Source organism: Gracilinanus agilis, chromosome 2, assembly GCF_016433145.1.
Source record: "Gracilinanus agilis isolate LMUSP501 chromosome 2, AgileGrace, whole genome shotgun sequence".
In the NCBI taxonomy this organism is placed as follows: domain Eukaryota; kingdom Metazoa; phylum Chordata; class Mammalia; order Didelphimorphia; family Didelphidae; genus Gracilinanus; species Gracilinanus agilis.
The window spans coordinates 199069703-199091276 of record NC_058131.1 but is presented as its reverse complement, the minus strand read 5'-3'; the positions used below and the strand labels follow the sequence as shown (position 1 = coordinate 199091276).

The following is a 21574-nucleotide window of genomic DNA, read 5'->3' as shown; positions in this document are numbered from 1 at the left end:
GAACCAGTTAGTAGGCTTTAGATGGGAATTGGGACCTTTCTCGATTTTCTTCCCATTATTTCCTGTGAGTCTGAAAGAGAATCCATTCCTTCTTGGAGAAAGGACTGAGGTGAGGAGAAGCTCAGCTTCACACAAAAGGGTAAATGAAGAAAAGCAACTGACCAAAAACTACTTATCTGTATACTTCACCACTATGACATCAGCCTAGAAAATCCATTTTAGCATGTTAAATCATACTTTTAGGCTGACCAAAACACTGAATCTTAGTGGTATTGAATATAGGCAGAGACAGGAATCCTGGGAAGCTGCTGCCTCTAGGGAGATATTCTGGGGAGGTCTTCTCTGTGGCATTGGCCACAGCTAGTAGCTTCTTATTTTAACTTATTGATTCTTAATGCATTCAGGTTCAGTTGGAGAAAAACAAGTATTGCCATATTTTTTTGTGAGCAAAGTCTCACCATTCTACCCTGGTTCTGGTTCTCAAATGTGACCAGAGTAGTAATATGACTCTCATTTCATATAAATGCATTTACATTTGTCTATATTTATATGTGTATATAATGCATGTGTATAGATACAAAGATATATGAAATGACAATTGACTCCACTTTTGGTTAAGACTGAAAATGTGACTTATTGCACCAAAATAAAATTGACTGGATTCTCATTATATTAACTCTGTCTGTCAGACTATGAGGTTAGTCAGTCTTTAAGTCAGCAAAAATTTTGTTTGGTTTTTGTTTTTGTTAGGTGCTTACGATGCACCAGGCACAGAGTGAAATGCTTAGGATAAAAAGAAAAGCAAAAACAGTCCCTGATCTCAAGGAGTTCACATTCTAAGGAGAAAGACAAGTGTAGGTATGGTATGGGGATCGGGGAACAACTGGGAAAGTATGGACTTCTTTGGAAAATGAGACTTGAGATGATTCTTGAAACAACCCAGGAAAGATAGGAGAAAGGGAAGAGGTGAGAAGAGACTTGAAGCATGGAACATAGATTTAAAAGGCAGAGTATCTCACATGCAAGGAAGAAGTAGGTGGGTATAGTTTGGTTGTAGAGTGAATAGAGGGGACTAATGTTCAGAAAGAGCAGAATGGTAAGAAGGATCCAGGTTGTAAAGAGATTTAAATACCAAACTGATCCAGGAGACTATGGGAAATCAAAAAAGTGGCTTTTATAGAGTAGGGAGGGGACAAAGTCAGATCTATGCCTGGGAAGTCATTTTGTCAGCTGAGTGGAATGGGTTGGAATGATAAGAAGCTTGAGGCAGGGAGAGAATATTTAGTCCATTCCTTCAATTTAGAGGAGTAGCTGAGATCAAAAGGTTAAGCGAACTGTTTCAGGTCAAACAACTATAGTAGATATCATAAGTATTAAAGAGAAAATTCAAAATCAGGTCTCTTTTGTCTCCAAATCCAATGCGATCTCCACTTATTGTCTTGATTAAGACTTAAACACCCTGAAAGCATTAATTCATTGTCCAAGAAAGGTCATGATGATTTTCTTGTGTAAAGTCAGGACTCATTATTTATTGAATCTCTAGTCATACTCACTAGAATTGGAAAGTGAGTCAGTTAGAAGGTTGTGAGAAGGACTATTTAATTTATAATCATGAATATATGGAAATGTTTTAAAGCCTCTCTGAAAATTGAGATCTTATCTAATATTAGCATACATATCTGTCTAACACTCAATATTTTCAGAAGGCTTTGAAATTCTTATTTATCAAACATCATGATTATCTATATTATGATCCTCATATTTTTTTGTGAGAAATGAAAGAAAGGCCAAATCATTTTTCTTCAGATCATTTCAGTGTGCCAGCAACTACCCCCAACTGTCTAAATACTTGTTCCTAACACATGTTGTTCAGATTTTGCTGAATTATGTCTTGATGTTCCTTCTGATTTCAAAGAACCATTTATCTCACATCCAGTCACATCTATAGAGCTCTGTAAATCTTCCTTACATTAAGTCATTTACCCTAAAGTGCATAAACATCATCCATAAGTCAACTGCATTTAGTACAAATAGAAATAAATGAGTGGATTATTTGAAGCAGGCCAACACTAATTGAAAAGCACAAAAAGCAAAAATAAACTAAAGTCTAAAGCTATGAATATTTAGCACTAAATATTGGGCTTCTATAATATGAGATACAGAGAGCTGGAAATATTTGTACAATGATTAAAATTTTCATCTATATAGTTAACACCTTGCTTCCTTTCTTTTTCCTTTCCTAAATCCAATCCATCCTCTATACAATTGGCAAAATAATCCTTTTTTTTTCATTTAATTTTTGGGCACCCAAGTTGTCTTATCCCACCACAGCTGTGGAGAAGTATAGTGGCTATTCTCAGGCCAAATCCTTTTATAGAAACTTTAACCTACTTAGTTTTTCTGGCCTCACTTGGAATGGAATTCTCCATTCTTGGCAGCTCACAATATAGGCGATAGACTTAGTTGGACATTTAGATCTACTATAACTAAGGACTCCTGAACTCAAGTGGTACATCAACTTCAGCCTTCCTAGGAGCAGGGACTATACCCAAACAAAATAATCTTTTTAAGGCAAAGGTCTGACCATGTCAAACTGCTCAAATCCTTTCAGTAGTTTCCCAGGCTCTTAAGGTAAAACACAAACTTCTCAGTTTGTTAATCATAGTCCCATATCATCTAATTCTAACCTATTCTTTTAGCTTTATTTCACATTACACCCTCACCCACACCAGACACTATATCCCAAATAAACTAGATTACTAACAATTCCTCAAATCCATCATGGTATCATTTCTCATCTCTGTGTATTCATGAAGACAATCTCCTATGCTGAGTAGGTACTCCTTCATCATTTCATCATTCTTCAATAGACTAAAGTCCAGATTTCTCTGCCATAACCCAGAAAACACTTTATCCAGGGAAGATCATTCTAGTCCTGAAATTCACACCTTAAAAGTACCTTTTACTCCTGTGGCCTCTCCCTCTGATTGGATGACTTCTTCTAGACTCTTCTTTGAAGGATGGTGGTCATACACATATTCATTTCTCATTTCATTCTCTATTTGCAATTTATTTCTTCCCATTAGAATGTAAACTCCCAAAGGGCAGTTTCCTTCTTTTGGGTTGTATTTATATTTCTAGTTCTTAGCACATAGTAAGCTGGAATAAATTATTGCTGACTTTTCTGCTTTTAAAATCTCTGGTCTTCTATCAAGGCTCATCTCAGGGGTTCAATCTCTCTCCCTTAACTTTTACTGATCCCTTTGGTTGTCAGTGTTTTCCCACTCCTCAGATTCCTAAAGTGCTTTGTTTCTATTTGCTTTTTTAGTCTTGCCTTTTATTTTATTTGTTTATATTCATGATGTATTATCCTACCCCATTAGAATGACAGCTCCCAGAGTTTAGGGGCCATTTCCTTTAGATCTTTGCATCCTGAATATTAGGCACAGCTCTTAGGCATAGTCAGTGTTTATGAAATAAGTTATCAATCAGTCAGTCAACTAGTATTTATTAAATACCTACTATGTGCCAGGCATTAATGCTGGGAATATAAAGAGAGCTATTTCCCTTTCCTTCAAAATAAATGGTTTCTGTTCTGAAGGAGCTTATAAATTGATGGGGGAGATGGCCTGCATATAATTATGCTCAAACAAAGTATAGAGAATAAATTCAGAGTAATCTCAGAAGAAGACATTAATATTAAGGAGGACAGGGAAAGGCTTCTTGTAGAAGATGGGATTATAGTTGAGATTTGCAGGAAGTCAAGAAAGAAAAGATGAAGAGGGAGAACATTTCAGGTGTTGAAGAGACAGTTTAGAATTTGCAAGACTAGTTCAATTTTATCTGTGTTTCTTTATCAGATTCCCATTTGGTGAGTATGGTTGTTAGAAAGTTGAATATGCTAATGAGATATGAATGTGTTAGCATCTAGATTTTTTTTTTATTTGATCTCTCTATCCATCAAACAAAGAAAGAAGACAACAGCAGAGCTCAGGTTTATTAGAGTCCACCATTTACTTTCCACTTTGCCATAAATATTAGGTGGAGGACTATTTTAAATTCATTCTTATTTAAGATTAATTTCTTAATGGAAGTGATTTTTTGAAGTTCTCAAAAATAACTTTAAAGGGATCATATACTAGAATATCTTTATAACAGCTTATGACTAAAGCTGAATAATGATAACTGAGACCCAAATTTAAATTGTTAACTTTGTAAGTAAGATTAGGCATTTGTAGACATGACTTGGAGATAGTTTGAACTGGCTCTCCAATTATTTAATTTTCAGTATGAGCAGTTATGCCTCAGAAATTGGCACATACTATACCAAAAAAAAATCTCAATTTGTTATTTTGTTAATCATCTAAACACTAGAAAGTAATGAGAAAATTTCAACTGCTAATTAGACTTAAAAATGTGTCCTGCAAATTTTTTTTCTTAGAGCTTGTTGTTAAATATTTACCATCACATTCCTAGGTTGGAACCACCTTTTTTAGAATAGAGAGTAGTAGTATATGTTTTCAGTGACACTACCTTTCACTGTATTTTTCCCTCCACATATACTCTTTTTTGATCTTTTTTTTTTCCAAGTCACAACTATAACTAAAACTTTTAATTCCTGAAGTGACTCAGTTGAGTGTAGATGGAGGGGGAAGGAGTGGCAGAGTCCATTAGACAGTATGAAAATACTAAAGGAAATGAATACATGGAGAGAGGGGAGAACAGGATAGGACACATATTTACTTCAGGTTCAGGTAGCTTACTTTGATTAAATTTTTGTTAATTAAATGCTAAATTCAGTTGTTTCTTTCACTTTAAAAGGCGTGTGACCCTGGGAGAACCCTCAATCATTCAACTCTACCTCTGTTATTGGAGGGTTTTGTTTCACTCAGACTTCTTTCTCCCCAGTTATAGCAAGTGACCTAGACTTTCAATCTTTTTGTTCCCACAATCACGTTTTTCTCATTTTCCAAAGTAATTTTTTTCTACTAGCCAATTTACTCAGTTAATTTAAGATCTTGTGAGAGCAGGCTCTGATGACTTAGTTACCCCTCTGCAAATGGAACTTTCGGAGAAACAATAATTCAGATGATGGACATTATGGAAGGGGATGTCACGTATTATTTCAGGGTATTGATTCTATCATTAGAATATATTTTGTATAAATCTCATCTTTTCTTGCCCTTAGCCATCTCACTAGTTTATCCACAGATTATTTACCTTCTCTCTTAGAAGAGATACTATTAGTTCCAAAGCAAACGAGCTATGAGGGCTAGGCAGTTGGAATTAAGTGACTTGTTCAGGGCCACTTAGTTATGAAATGTCAGTAGTCACATTTGAACCAAAGACCTTGTCTTTAGGTCTGGCTATATCCACTGAGTCACCAAATTATTCCCACTCATTACTTCTTGCTAGAATTCTTGGAATATCAACTTTAATAGCCTTCCTGTCTTCACAATCCTTAATTTTTTTAACCATAGCCAAGGTAGCCATCATCTTAAACAACAAATCATTCTGCCACTCAGAGGTGACTTATTGTCCAATTGGCCATTAAACAGGCATTTATTGTCTATGTGTCAGTCACTGAGCTTGGCCTGCCCAGTGAATAAACACTAATCTCTTTAGCTTGATTTGCTACTAGAGGCAACTGATTTATAAAGGAAGGAATGACTTTACTTTAAAGAAACAGAAAGACTATCTTCTAGATTTGGTTGGTTTAAGGAACTGATTGACTTTGAATGACTGACTTTGCTCCCTTCCCTCCTATAGCATAATGATCTAATCCTAGGGTGAGCTGGAGTGCCAAAAGTATGGCACAATTTATTTTTTCAGCCTGCACTGCTGTCAATCATGACATCAGGGATGTGGAGGTGGAGGAGACCAACATGTATTTCAGGTAGTAATTGACATTTTTTAAAATTTCCTTTTACATATGAAATAATTTTTATTAAATTATATTGTCCAACATTGTTTAAATGCTTTCGAATCCAAGTTAGTGTTTCAGTGGACTAGCTTGAGGTACTTCTAGCTCATCTAGAATATTTAACATTAGTTAAAAGGATCCGTTTCAAATGAACACATCTTTCTTCTGGTTGAATATGAGGAAATATAATTCAAAATAAAAAAGGATGGATAGGTCTGGTATAGTGGCTTATTTCTATCATCCTAAGGGGAGCCTTTTCAACAGAATAAAAGTGGATAGCTTTAATCATATAATTATAGCCTGATGGGTACTTAAAGATTTTGACAAAGAGAATAAAGCTATTACAGGCATGACTCTTCCATAGCATTTACTAGTAGTTTTAGAAAAACTGTATCACCAGCATAAGGAAAATCAACATAAAATGGATTTGCATATCCAGCAATTAGGGCCAGATAGGATTGTAATTTTGGTTTTTAAGGATTATATTTTGAGAGAAGAAAGATAGCTTATATCTCTAGGAATTGCATAGGTGGAAAGAGCAATGCTTCTCTGGATAGGGACCAATATGGTAGAGGTCATAGGCATGATCTGTGACTTAGGGGTTTTGATAAAGGACAAATTGAATTTTATTGAGGTTAGGGATATAAGGAAATAAAATGGAGAATAAGAATGAGAACTGGTAAACTTAACTGGGCATATCAGAGTTCTAAAGGAGTAACTTCTACAGGTGAATCTAAGGGTTTAGGGGATTTCTCACTTTTAAGGAACTTGTTTTACTTCATAAGAAGTTTAAAAAACAACAACCTAATAAGTAATTAGAATAACATTTAGTGTAATATACAATGAAGCTTCTCTCTATTTCATTTTTGTCATCTGCAAAATGAAGGAATTGGATTAGATTCTCTCTGAAGAGATCTATGATCCTCTGCTTCCATCAGAAAGTAACCACTTTCTTCCTTTTATTTCCCATAGTACAGTGATGACAAACCTTTTGGAGACAGAGTACTGGGGCCCACCCCCACCTTAATCCCCAGACAGAATGCCGTGCCCCTCCCTCCCAGACATTGAGTGCCAGGCTAGCCCTCACTCTTTACCCCACACAGGAATAAGTGCTCCCATTGGGCTGCTGAGCAAAGGGGTGGGGAATGTGAAAAAAATGTCATCAGGTACTGTAGAGAGGGGGAGGGGAGCAGTTCCACCCAAGTCCCTCTGCCTTTCTAGTAAGGAACTGGAGGAGTGGGGAAGGAGGGTCCACAGAGAGCACTCTGCAGGCCATCTTTGGCACCTCTGCCATAGATTTGCCATCTCTGTCATAGTACTTTACATTTGTCTTAATGCATGTATCTGTGTCATTTGGAATTGTTGTAAACCCTGGAAGATTATGTCTTCCAGGGCTCCCTGCTACAACTTCCCCCAACACCTCCCACGTCCTTTGTATAGAAAGTATAAAAGAGAAAGTTTGGCACCTTTTCTTTCTCTCTACCCTGGAGGTCTCCATAGCTCTCTCTAGCCTGGAAGCTCTTGGATCCTGATTTCTCTCTCTGCACTTTTTTTTTCCCTTTCTATCTACCTCCTATTTTTCCTAGACTTCCCCTTTTCTAATTTAAATAAAACCTAGCTATTCTAAACCCTAAAGTTGCTCTCTGATCTTTTATTTGAGCCCCAAAGGGCTCTGATTAATTTCCCCTGCCAGGGCTGTGACTGATACATTCCTTTCCCTTCCACTACCTTCCTCTCTCCTTTTTCCCATTCCTCCACTCCTTCTACCTTCCTCCCTTCACCACCCTCACAGATATCCTATTTTATATTATTGTTTAATGTTTCCCTGGTTTTCTCTCCCTGATAGATTGTAAACTCTTTGGAGACATGGAACATATTATAGTTGTTATCGGTCAATATTAGATGAATTTAATCTACTTTATCAATAGTAACTAGAAAAAAGTATGTTTCTATTGTGATAATGAGATTAAGTCTACACTGCCCATCTTTAGATTTTAATCACCAAAGGTGAGAGCACCTTCCAATTCTGGGAGGTCCTAATCCATGTATGCTAGAGTGAGTAAAGAATCAGAATCAACCAACAGGCCCCTATGCTTTCTATGAGAAAGAGTCTATTGTGATTGGACATGCAGGCTAGGGGAAGGCACTGGAAGTGATGCATATGCTACCCCTTTAAAAGGGGGAGTTGAGTGAGTGAAGTTGCTTCTGGTTTGGTGAAGGGGACCTAAGGGAGCTTTGCTGGTTCATGACCAAGACTGTTCCACGTGGTGAGTTTAAAGACTGAATCTTCCTGAATTTCTATTAAGAAATTTCTTTTTATAGACTCTGTGAATGAAGTTTGCTCCAAGAATCTTCCTGAACTTCTATTAAGAAACTTCTTTTTATAGACTCTGTGAATGAAGTTTGCTCCATTCACCTCCAGGCCTCAGGCCCTTTAACCCTCAGCTGAGGGTTAAGATCTACCTGGACTAATTAGTGGGATAGATTCTTATTTCCTTACTCTCTCTCTCTCTTCTCATGTAAATAAATTTCAATAAAAGTCAATTTTGATTTGAGATTATTCTTAATTGAGGATTGATAATAGTTCAATCCTCTGGTGACCATCTTTAATATATTGAACCCATAAAACCCCTTTTTCACCCTTACACTATGTATTTTTAAATATTCAGTTATCTTGTCAATTTTTTGTGCATTATATATATATATGTATATTTTTAAACATATTTTCTATTCATTCAAATGGACAAAGATTACTTCACTTTCCTCCTTGTACCCAGAATTTATCATATACATTTACATAGTAAGCACCAAATAAATGTTTGCTAGTTTATTTATTGATTATATGTTATAAAGACTTTTAAAGTCATGTTGCAGACATAAATATATATCTCCTCCTCCTTGTATTTACCAGAAAGAAAAAAGCCAAAACCAATGAAATGATGTCAGGAGTTAGATCTAGACTACGTCCTCCATTAGCTAGCCAAATTGAGAGCTTTTAAAGGCAAATAGAAGAGGCATAGGGGTATAGCTGAGAAAACCCCATATAGGTAGTCATAGGACCTGAATTAAAATAATACTTTGGAAATTTACTACCCTTGTAATCTTGGAGAAAAAATTAAACCCTCTAACCTTCAGTTTTCTCAAATGTGAAATAAGGTGCTTCCATGAGATGACTTCCAGCTGCATAACTAAGATGCAGTGATTTGTATTTTTTCCTTGAATACATAATAGGTTATTACTGATAATTCTGAGAAAGAACAATAAAATAACTAGACCTATGCTTTAGGAATACTAATTTAGTGGTTGTGTAGACAATGAATTTCAGAGTTATATGATTGGGAACAGAGAGATTAGGAAGAGTCATTTACATTCACTGGGTCTCAGTTTATTCCTCTGTAGGACAGATTAGTCCATATGGTCTCTCAGGGCCCTTCTGTTTTTTTTTTTTTTTAAACCCTTAACTTCTGTGTATTGGCTCCTAGGTGGAAGAGTAGGAAGGGTGGGTAATGGGGGTTAAGTGACTTGCCCAGGGTCACACAGCTGGGAAGTGTCTGAGGTCAGATTTGAACCTAGGACCTCCCATCTCTAGGCCTGGCTCTCACTCCACTGAGCTATCCAGCTGCCCCTCTTTGCTTTTTTAAAAATATATTTTATCCAATTTGTGTACTGTATCCCTTTTCTGAAAATCTCTGCCTTTGTTCCTGAATTGCAAATCTACAATATGATAATTTTTGGATATTGTTACTACATATCAACACTTCCAAATGAGAAACTGAATGGCAGGGGGATGGAATGTCAATTGTTAAAGCCACAAGTTAATCATGGTCATGATTTTTTCTAATAGCCTCATCAATAAAGTCTCAAGTCCTCATTAATATATCCTTCAGGGAGGAGAGAAGCCATAAATAAAAAACCTGACAGAAAGGAAAGCCCATTTTAAAGGCAAATTTAGCCCACAATTTAGCAATGGAGAAACCTGAGTTTAAAATATCTCCTTGAGTAGCTCAGGTTCTTGAAATGATTGAATCTCGAGTCAGTGTCACACAGAAATTGAGGCCACAGGAGTCAGTCTTGAGAAAATTTCTGCTAAACTAAAATGAACAGTAAATTTATTACATTAGATGACAATGGTTGGTAAGTTAAAGAACAGACCACTAACTGCCCTCTAGTCCTTGAAAATTAGCTTAGACTTCTGGGTCAACACTTAAGGAACAAAAGAAGTATCAAAATAAGAGCTCTTTTTCTCTGATAGTACAGCTTTTTGGAATTCTGCGACCCAGATCTCTCTGTGAGCCATACGGTTGCAAAGAAAGCACTAAGGAACTCAAAAGTAGGTTGTGGGGATGCATGTGTGTATCTCCCTTCTCATTTCCAACTCACCTTAGCACACCTTAAGGGACTCCTCATTTAAGATACCTCACCTGAATCCCCCAAATTTTATTGCTTCCTTGCCCATTACAATTGCTTTATATTTACTAATACAGATTTAGTCTAAATCTGTAAATATGTGGTAGACAGATGGCATGTTAGCTTCTTGAGGGTTTTCTTCTTTTTTATTGCCTATAACGGTGACTAGCATATAGGAGGAAGTCTAGGAATAGGGCCTGGACCTTTGATTTCATTGGCATCCCAAGTATGGAAATTACCCTTTATAAGGGCAGATCTCTAAAACTTTAACTCTTAATGAATTGCTTAAGGTGGTGAGAATTCAAGTGACTTACCTGAGGTAACACAGACTGTATATGTTGGCATTGATACAAGTCTACACATTTTCTTGGCCCCAAACCTGGCTCTTTTTTCCACTATGTTATGTTGATTTTCAGATACTTAATAAATATTTGTTGGATGTAAATGAATTATCACACTCAGAAAAATGTAAACTACTGGAAAGGCTCACTGAGTTGTTTTCGGTTGTGTCCAGTTTTTTAGGACCACTCTTGGGAGTTTTCTTGGCAAAGATAATGAAATAATTTACCATTTCCTACTCTAGCTCATTTTATAGATGAGGAAACTGAGTCAACAGTAACTTGCCTGGGTCACATAGCTAGTAAGTGTCTGAGCATTTGAACTCAGATCTTCCTGACTCCAGGCGTGCATTCTGTCCACTCTGCAATCTAGCTGCCTTTCACTCTAGTATTTCATGCAAATCCAATGAATTTAGCATAGTTCTGAACTTGGAGTCAGGAAAATCTTGATTCATATCTTGCCTCTGACCCTCTATAGGAATATGAACCATGTGTTTATCTTCTAGGAAAATTATTTATCTTCATTAATAGATCCTCCTCATCTTTTCTTGTGAAATAGAAATTATAATAATATCTGAGTAGCCTCTTTAACAGGGTTTTTGTGAGGCTAAAATGCAGTATACATTGTATAATATTAGTTCATTCATATGATAAATAATGAAAATGAGTTACACAAGAGATAAAATCCATGAAATCTTTTCAGCCTCTCTTTTTCAATTCAATGGGTATTTATTAAGGGAACCTTTAGTGGCTCAGTGGATTAAGAGCCAGGCTCAGAGATTGGAGGTCCTGGGTTTAAATCTGGCTTCACATACTTTCTAGCTATGTGACCTTGGGCAAGTCACTGAACCCCCATTGCCTAGCCTTTATGTCTAGTAAGATGGAAGGTAAGCGTTATAAAGAAAATAGACATTTATTAAGGACCTATTATGTTTCAGGCCCTCTGTGAGTGCCATAGACTCAAAAAATAAAAATGGAAATGTCCTGACCTCAAATATTTTGCATTCTAAAAGGGGACAAATATCGATAAGTATAATTTGAGTAGAAATAGAGTTTTAATAAATGAGAAAGTTTAAATCCAGAAGAGTATATCTAATCCGAGGCCTGCGACATGAGAAAGATTCTGGAAGATGGGATGAAAAATGAATATTTTTAAGGCTCGGTATAGAGCTCATGAGAGCACATGGAGGTCCTGAGCTTAACCTAGTACCTAGCAAATAATAGGTGCTTAATAAGCACATGTTGACTTGACTTGGAGGAAAGACAGAATATTTAATATGGTGAATAATCTGTAATCTGGCTTCCCTATTCCTTAGATTGAATAAAGAGAGAATGTGGCATGGGTGGGTGAGGAAGGACCAGGCGATGGGCCAGTCTTGGCCTGTTTTATCAGCAGAATGTTCCAGGAGAAACCAGACAGTCATCAGTGCAGAGGTGAAATATGAAATGGCTAATTAGCCTTCAAAGTAATTTTATATCTCAATGGGGTTTAACTATTATCTTCCCAATAGATTACAGTCATGTTTATACAAATCCTATTTTTATCTCCAAACAAAAAATCTACCTTCCCTCCTTTCCATCCCACAGAGAAAGAAAGAAAATGCAGATTGAAGCAGATAATTCTTCACTTTATTTTCTTCATTTAAAAAAAAAGTGTCTTCTTCCACAACATTATGAATATGGGAATATGAATCAGAGCACTTGTATAACCACTAGCTTACCGTGTCAGGGAGGAAGAGAATGCAGAACTCAAAATGTTAGAAAACAAACACCCCAAATTATTTTTACACATAAATTGGAAAAATAAAACATTACCAGTAATTGTGCAAAAAAGAAAAAGAAACAAAGCAAGGAAAACAAAATTTCTATGGTAAACATGTACAATAAAAACAAATTCCTAAACTGACAGTCTAAATACTCATTTGAATACACAAATATGTGTGTGTGTGTGTGTGTGTGTGTGCACATATATATGGAGAAGGGTAGCAATATTTATCATTGATTAGAGTATCTAATTCTTTGAAAGTCATCTTCATAATATTGTAATTGTGTAGAAATTACACCTCTGAGGCTTATCACCTCACTTTGCATCAGTTCATAAGTGTTCTCAGGTTTTTTTTATCACCATTGTTAGGTAGTTAAGCAACACAGTGAATGGAATTCTGGGTCTGGAGTCAGGAAGACTTCAATTTCAAGGCAGACTTCAGACATTTACCAGTTGTGTGACTCTTGGCAAATCATTAAATTTTATATTTAATATATAAAAAATAAAAATTAACATATTTGCCTCAGTTTTTCCAACTACAAAATATGGATAATATGTAATTAGAAAATCTGGAACCCTTGGACTTCATCTCCCAGAATCCTTTTCCCTTCATCTACATAGACCAGTGGTTCCCAAACTTTTTTGGCCTACCACCCCCTTTCCAGAAAAAATATTACTTAGCCCCCTAGAAATTAATTTCTTTTTAATTTTAATAGCAATTTATAGGAAAGATAAATACACCTGTAGCCATCACCAGTTCCCTGGATCACTGCAGCACCCACCAGGGGGCGGTGGCACCCACTTTGGGAATCACTGACATAGAGTCTTTGTGTATTGTTTATAAATTGTGTGTAACCTTCTTGCACTCTTCTCTCACAACCATGGCTGGGTTAGCTCCCTTTTTTACTCTAGCTTTTTTATTTTCTTTTATTTCAAGTTATTATTAATAAATCTTGTTAAATATAATACTTGGAAGTATTGTATATTATTATTTAAGTTTACAGCAATAATAATTCCTACCTTCTAGTATTGTGAAAATCAAATAAGATTTGTCAAAGTGCCTGGCTTATAGGAAAGACTATATAAATAGTTCTTCCTTTCTTCAAATTTCCAATTCTTTGCTGCTAAAAAATGAATATATATATATAAGTACATCTGTGTGTTATATATACATACATATGTGCATATATATATGTATATCCTTTCCTTTTTTCTTTTATCTCTTTGGGATAGAGACCTAGTAGTACTGCCATTTCGTCAAAAGGTATGCTCAGAGTAATAGCTTTTTGGGGGTAGTTCCAAATTGCTTTGCAGAATGGCTGGACCAGTTTCCAATTCAACCAATTGTGTTAATGTGTTTATTTTCTTACAATGTCTTTAGCATTTCTCTTTTCCCCCTTTTTATCAACTTTGTCAATCTGATCCATATCTTCAGATTGAGCTTTTTAATATGCATTTCTCTAATTATTAATGATTCAAATAATTTGACATGACTCTTGAAACTTTGGATTTCTTATATTTTAGGTCAGGTTACTATATATCAAAGAAATGAGAACTTTATCAGAAAAATTTCTTATAATTTTTTCCACTTATCTTCTTCTTTTCCAGTTTTAGTTGCATAAATTTTATATGAGTAAAAACTTTTCAATTTTATGTAAGTAAAATTGTCACTTTACCTTCTGTGATCCTCTGTATTTCCTTTGTGATCAGGAACTCTTTTCTAAACCTAGATTTGATGGAGAATTTTTTCCTCACTCCTCTAGTTTGGTTATGATATCACTCTTCATATACACATTTGGAAATTTTCTTAAAATACATTTAAAGTTGTTGATCTATCTGGATCTTTTTTTTGCTGCACTATTTTCCAGTTCTTCCAACAGTTTTTGTTGAATAGTCAATTCTTGCCACAAATAGCTAGTCTTTTTTTAGTTTTTAGCAAACGTGAGACAACTGTGGTCATTTGCTTCTATAAATTACATAGCTAATCCATTACATTGATCGATCACTCAGTTTTTTAACCAGTATCAAAATGTTTTGATCACCAGTATTTTGTATTTTGAGATGAGGTTTGAAATCTAGTACTCCTGGGACCCCTTTCTTCCCACTTTTTTCACTATTTTCATTATGACTCTTGGACTTGTGTGCTTCTAAGATGATTTTTTTAAACTTGTTTTTTGCAACTCTATAAAGTAATCCTTTTTTAGTTTGATTAGTGTGTCATAGAATTATTACATGAATTTATAGAACATTGTAGTTTTTGTTATTTTAGTTCAGCCTAGCTGTGAGCAATTAGTATACTTCCAATTACAATTTACTATAAAGATCCATCTTTATAGAAATAATTCTTTGTAGTTGTGTTTATATAGTTACTAAGAGTGTTGGCAGATAGTATCCCAAGTATTTTATAATTTCTCTGGTTAATTTAAATGAAATTTATCTTTCTCTTTTTGATGGATTTTTTAGGTAATATATAGAAATACTAATGATTTGTGCTTTATTTAATATTATGTCTCTAAATTCCCCAAAAACTATTTCAACTAAATTTTTTAGCAGAGTCTTTAAGATTCACTCAGTAAACCATTATATGGTTTGCAAAAAAGAGTAATTTTGTTTTCTCTTTGCTTGACTTTCTTCTAAATGTCTTTTTCTTCTACATTTAAAACTGTCATATATACCACTAAATTGAATTGAAATAATCAAAATTGACATCCTTCCTTTGACCTAGATTTTATTGGAAAACACTGGCTCTTAATTTTAGAGAGATACCACTTATCACATTAGGGAAAGATATGCCTATTACTATGATTTTTATATTTAAAAGGAATTGTGTTGTATGTTATCAAAAGCCTTTTCTACATCTCTTCTTAAAGTAATGTGATTTTTGTTGTTTTTGTTATTAATATGGTAAATTAAGTTTATAGTTTTCTTAATATGGAATCAGTTCCACTTTTCTTTTTTTAAATTGGACCTGGTCATGGTATTTAGTATTTATAATGTATTACTGTAGTTTCTTTGTTAACATTATGTTTAAAACTTTGCATCAATATTCCATTTGGATATTTTTTACTTTCTATACTTCAGGTATCGACTATTTTTTTAATCATGGAAGAAATTTGGCAGGATCACTTCCTATTTTATTCTAAGTATTTATCTACGATTAGAATTAATTTTGCTTTAAAAATTTGATAGAATTCACTTGTAAATTAATCAGGCCCTGTTTCTTCCCCTTGGCCATTCATGTACCATTAGTTCAATTCTTTTTTTCCCCCTGAAACTGTGTTGTCTTTTATTTTTCTTCTGCTAATATGGGCATTTAATATTTTTTTAGAAAATATTCATACTATATTATTTAGATGTTTTGTTTTATTGGTGTATGTTTGGGCAAAATAGTTCCTTATAATTTCTTTAATTTCATATTCATTGATGGTGAATTCACCATTTTATCTTTGATCCTAGTGATTTGGTATTTTTCTTTCTTTTAAAAAGACGAATTAGCTAATAGTTTATTAGTTTTATTATAATTATTTTCTTTGAAGGGTCTATATTTATTTGTTAATTAATGTTGAATATTTTTGCTTTAATTGTGGTCATTGCTTTATTTTAAGGATTTTAATTTTGGTGTTTATTTGGTTTTGACCTTTTCTTTCTAGGATTTTCTTTTATGACCAATTCACAAACCTGTTCTTTATTTCTTTTATTGATGAAAATGTTTAAAGATATTATTTTCCCCCTAAGGACTACTTTGGCTACATCTCAAAATTTTTGTCATTTTGTCTCATTGTTGTCATTAACTTTAATGAATTTATTCATTGTTCATATTTGTTCTTTGATCTATCCATTCTTTTGGATGATTTATTCTCTGATTCATTTAAATATATTTTCCAACATACATTTCTGAAAATGCTATTATAGTTTTAATGTCTATTTCTCCCTATTACTCATATAACTTTTTTCTTTAAGAATATATCTTCTATGCCATTTGTTGAAAATAAATCATATAGTGTTGAATTTTGCTTTCTAATTCTTTCTTTTATCCTCTTCCTTTTTATGGGTGAGTTTCATCCCATTGATATTCACATTAATTGTGTATTTCCCTCTATCTTATACATTGCATTGTCTTTGATTCATATTCCCATTTTATGAAGAAAAAGATAGTAGTAAGATAAGAATTAGTTCACCAACAGAGTCCTAGGTTTGGTGTAATCTGATACTGCTTCTAGTCCTCTTTTCTCTTTCCCTCTCCTATTGCCATATAACAGCTTTTTATCCTTTATTTCCTTTCTTGTAAGTCCATATCTAAACCCCACATTTTACTTAGAGTTTGTTTAACATAAAAATAAACTCTCTCTTAATTATTTTTTCTTTTTCATTTCCCTCTTTTCTCTTGTCTACTTTCTTGTTGGTTTCCTCATTTAGTGAAATATATTTCTATACTAATATATGTGTGTTTCTCCTAATTTTAACCAATACAAATGAGAGTGAGATTCATATGTCTCCAGATTCTTCACTCCTTCCTCTTTGTTTGAATAAATTTTCACTTGTACACTTTAATTATTTGAGATCATTTTCTTATTCTTTCTCTCCTTTAATTCCCCTTAGTATATTTCCCTGCTTCTCCACTCTTCTTTTAAACTAATCACAACCACAGAACCCAGGCCCCCTATATAATAAAACCACTCTGTGACCCCTGATATTGAAAGAATTCTGACATATATATATATACATATATATATATAATTTCCTCATATTAGAATGTAAACAATTTATTCTTATTAGTAAGTTATTATTGCTCAGACATATTTATTCTTTTATATTTCTCTTGACTCGTGTGTGTGTGTGTGTGTGTCTCAACACAATTCTGATTTTCCATCAGGAATCTTTAGAAGTTCTCCACTTCATTAAAGATATATTTTCTCCCCTATAGAAATATACTCAATTGTGCTGGAAAAGTTATTTTTTTGGCAATAAGCCTGTATCTTTTGCCTTCTATAATACTGCATTCAAGATCTCTTCTCGTTTTATGATGGGGGGCTGCTAATGTGTGATCGTTACTGTGGCCCCTCAGACCTGACTCCTTACTTTATGAATGTGGTATTTTTCTTTGAACTAAAAGCCTGACATTTTTCTAGGAGATTTCCTTTTGTGGTTTCTTTTGGGTGGTGACAGGTGGATTAATTATATATCTACTTTGCCCAATTATAAGATATTTGGGAAGATTTTATTTTTTGAAGATTTCTTGAAATATGATGTTTTCATTTGATCATAGCTTTCAAGTAGATGATTGATTTTTAAATGACCTTTAATCTATTTTCACTGAGATACATGTATTTTCTTCCATTTTTCAATCTTTTTGCTTAGTTTTTATATTTCTTGGGTCTCATAGAGTCAGTTTCTCTTTCATTAATCTTGGTCATTTTCACCTCCTTGGTTAAATTTTTTTTTTGTACTTTAAGATGTTGATTCTTATTCTCATTTTTACTTTCATAGCTATCGCATCTTTCTATATTTTTCCTGTACTGATTTCATTTAATTTAAAAATATGTTAACTTAAAATCAAAATAAAACTTGTTGCTTCCTCATTTTTAGGAATTGTTCTCTGATGCTTCATTTGAAGATATCTTTGTTTTTAGTGTCCCTATCACTATAAATGGTCATTAAGTGATGTTCTTTTTTTAAATTTATTTTTCATTTCTTCAGTCTACTTCCTGACTTCTTAATTTATGTTAGATTCAGGATCTGTTCAAATCTGGAGAAAATGTCTGGGTTTCTCCATTTAAACCTTTTTCTGTTTTCTTTGTGTATTGATTACTATGTCATTCCAGAATCTCAGGGGAGATTTAGACTGAAGACCTGTAAGCTTTCCTAGATACCAAAGTGGTTTGCTTTATGGCAGGTCTGATTACTCCTTATCTGGTCTTGGCTCTGCCAAGACCTGACCTCTATTTGGAGTTAATCAATACAGTTCTGGGCTTACTCCAGGTAGAGTTCCAGTAGTCTGCTACTGAACTTGGCCAGTATAAACAAGCTCTATAGGTTCAAAAATAGAACTGCAGGTTCCCCTTTTATTTGGGTTTGCTGTTTTGATTATTCTACTATAGCCATTAAATTAGGTTGTGACCTGGAAATGATTCTCTAATCTGTTCCTGGGGAATCAAAACCATATAGCTATTGTTTGGTTATGACCTTTCACTTTACTTTGAACAAAATCTAGGGCCCTCATCCATTCCTAATCCTAGGTAGGCTCAAGTCTCCTCTTCAGTCAGCCATGGATTTATGACCTGGAATTGGGAAATGAGTAAAAAAAAAAGTCTAGTTGTTTCTTTTCTATCTGTATTCTACATAAAGTCACAGCTCTCATGTGTAAATTTGGGAGCACTTTTTCCCTTCTTATACAGAAATATATTTTCCTTGGATTTCCTCACCTAGACAAGTCTATTATGATTTTTAGATTTTTTGGAAGAGTTGTGTTGGGAAGCTTGATTGTACTTCTTTGAAATATTATTTAGCCATTTTGCCTCCCTGAATTCCTATTATTTCCTTAATCTTCTTTAAATCATTATGTTAATGCACACTATGATTCTTCTAAGCTTAGTATCCTTTAAACAACCTATCATAAACCTGATTTATATTGTGCACTGGATAGGTCCTTTATCTTATACTTTGGGGAGACCTAGACGTAAGCTCTAACACAAGTTCCATTTAGTCTCATGCCTGGGATGCCAGGCTTGGGCTTGTTTTCAAGCTAGAGGACATGAGAAAGGGGAGCCTAATTTTTGTTATTAGTAGAGTTCCTTCTTCCAGAACTGAACCTAAATAAATCAATATGGCCAGCTAGAGGATAGGGAATAGTACAAGTCACCAGCATTGTACTTTCAATAGTTAGTCAACTACACTTACACATATTTTATTCTTGAGGATTAAATCAGTCTATTATGTCAAACCTTTGTCTTACAAAGACTATTTTGTCAGCTGTGTGGAGGATTATTTGGGAAAGGAGACAGACTAGAAGCAAGGAGCCCAATTTGTAGGCTATTCTAGTTGTTCAGGCAAAAGATGATTAGGACAACAAACAAAGACTGTAATCATGTGAGCAGAGAATTAAGCCAATAAACACATTAATAGATGATGTGGCTTAAATAAAAATCATCACCAACTGGCTAACTTACTCATGATGTCTCTCATTACTTTGCTAGACGGGGCCTCAGAAAGGAGACTCAATGTGTTGTCAGGACTGTTCTCAAAACCTTGCCAGCCTAGGTTCACTTTCCAAAGCTTATACTCAAATTACATAGTCTTCAAGAACCAAGAGTTACCTCCATACCACAATGAGGCAATCAGATAAAACACCGTGAAAAGAAAAGAGATAGTTGCAAGAAATACATTCTTATTTGGTTGCTACAACATAATTTAAAAGTTACAATTCTATTAAAAGATAGCAATTAAAATGGAACATAAGTTATATAATATATTAACTTACTTGTCATGTATGAAGACATAAAATGCTACTCCGACATATTTTCATTCATTCATTTATTTCACAAAAAGTGAACATCTACCATGCACACATTATTCTATTAACCACAATATGGAATAGTAAGATTAATAAGATATAGTGTTCATCTTTATGAACTCACAAAATAGTCAATGAAACAATAATTCTATACAATGCAGGATATGATACAAATACCACAGACAATAGGCATAGGAAGACTTCAGAGGAGGTTGAAATCACAACATGATTTAAAGGTAAGAATATTGGATTTGGAGTCTGATGAATTATTTTAAAACCTAGCTCTACCACTTGCTATTAGTTGAGACCTTCAGAAAATCAATTTCCATCCCTTGTCTTGATTTCCTCATCTATACAATGGAGGAGGACAGTGAACTTCATGACCTCGAAGGTATCTCCAGTTCTAAAATATCACAAGTACTATGACTTTTGGTCATAATATTAAGAGGATTCTTGAAAGATGCTACCTGGACCTGGAGGAAAGGTAGATTTTCAAGATGGGAAGATCGGGAGATGAGCATTTTAGGCAGAGGCTACGAGATGAGCAATAATATGAAAAATTGAACCATATAAAATGTATTTAGTTAATAGAAAGTAAAACAGTTTGCCTGATGTGAAAGGTTCACTTAGGATGGATGTTATGGATAAGCCTAGGGAGATAAGTCAGAGTCAGACTAGAGAGAGCCTTGAGTGTTTGGCTATATAATTTCTGCTTTATCTTCTAGATATCAAGAAATCATTGAAAGGTTTTTGTTTGTTTGCAGGAGAATGACTCTTCTCTTTTATGTTCTTAGAGGAACACAGATACACTTTTAGTTCATACAGTCAAGTGATTGGGGATGGTATTTTGTATACTAGAGTACCTAGATCTTACATGACAAGCTGTCAATAATAAAGTCAAAGTTTAAGAAAAATAAAATAAAATATTAATTACCTGTTGTTGCAGGCTCCTGTGATAGGCCTGTACTTGTTTGCCAAGCAAGTATTGGTACATTTTGGTGGCAGCATGTAAGGCAAGCATCCAGACACTTTAGCAATTGTGCTCAGTAAGTCAGCAGACAGAACATCTATTAAAGAAATTGTTTTATATATTATACCTTATTTTTGCAGAGGTTAATTTAAAATTTCTTGGAAATATTTCATGTACAAATCTTCATATTATTCAATCTAAACCTGTCACACTTATCATCTGGCAGATTTGACCATGCTCTTTTGTATTAGGGGAGGATAAGTTAGCCCAATTATGGAACTGCAGCTCTAACAATTCTAAGAAGAAGCAATTTGTGTGATGATTACTTAGGCCCATTTTTGTGATCTGACCTTATACTTTTCTAATACTTAGTAGCTTCTGGGTATACAATCTTAGGTGATGAGGCAAAATTTCCATACTTATTGCTGTATCAGAAATACAATTGAGTCTCAACTGAGAGTCTTTTTCACCACAGATTTAGCCATTACCATTGAATTGACTCTTCCTCTATGTAAGATTGGGATCAAACACTCAAAAGATACCAGACACTGGAGTAGTGCCCGGTACATAATCATACTTTGCTCTTGGCTATTTGCTTTACTCCAAACTTTTAAGGAAATTGAAATATAATGATATATTTCCCCCATTTCTGGAGGCTCAC

At 34.3% G+C, this 21574-nt stretch overlaps 1 protein-coding gene across 1 annotated transcript in view; it reads right to left on the bottom strand.

Moving 5' to 3' along the window:
* Window positions 1-21574, bottom strand: part of TPO (thyroid peroxidase) — a 229982-nt gene that overhangs the window by 157956 nt on the left and 50452 nt on the right. The window contains exon 4 of the mRNA XM_044659561.1: window positions 20878-21010. Coding sequence (XP_044515496.1) covers window positions 20878-21010 — 133 coding nt within the window. The remainder of the gene's footprint in view (window positions 1-20877; window positions 21011-21574) is intronic.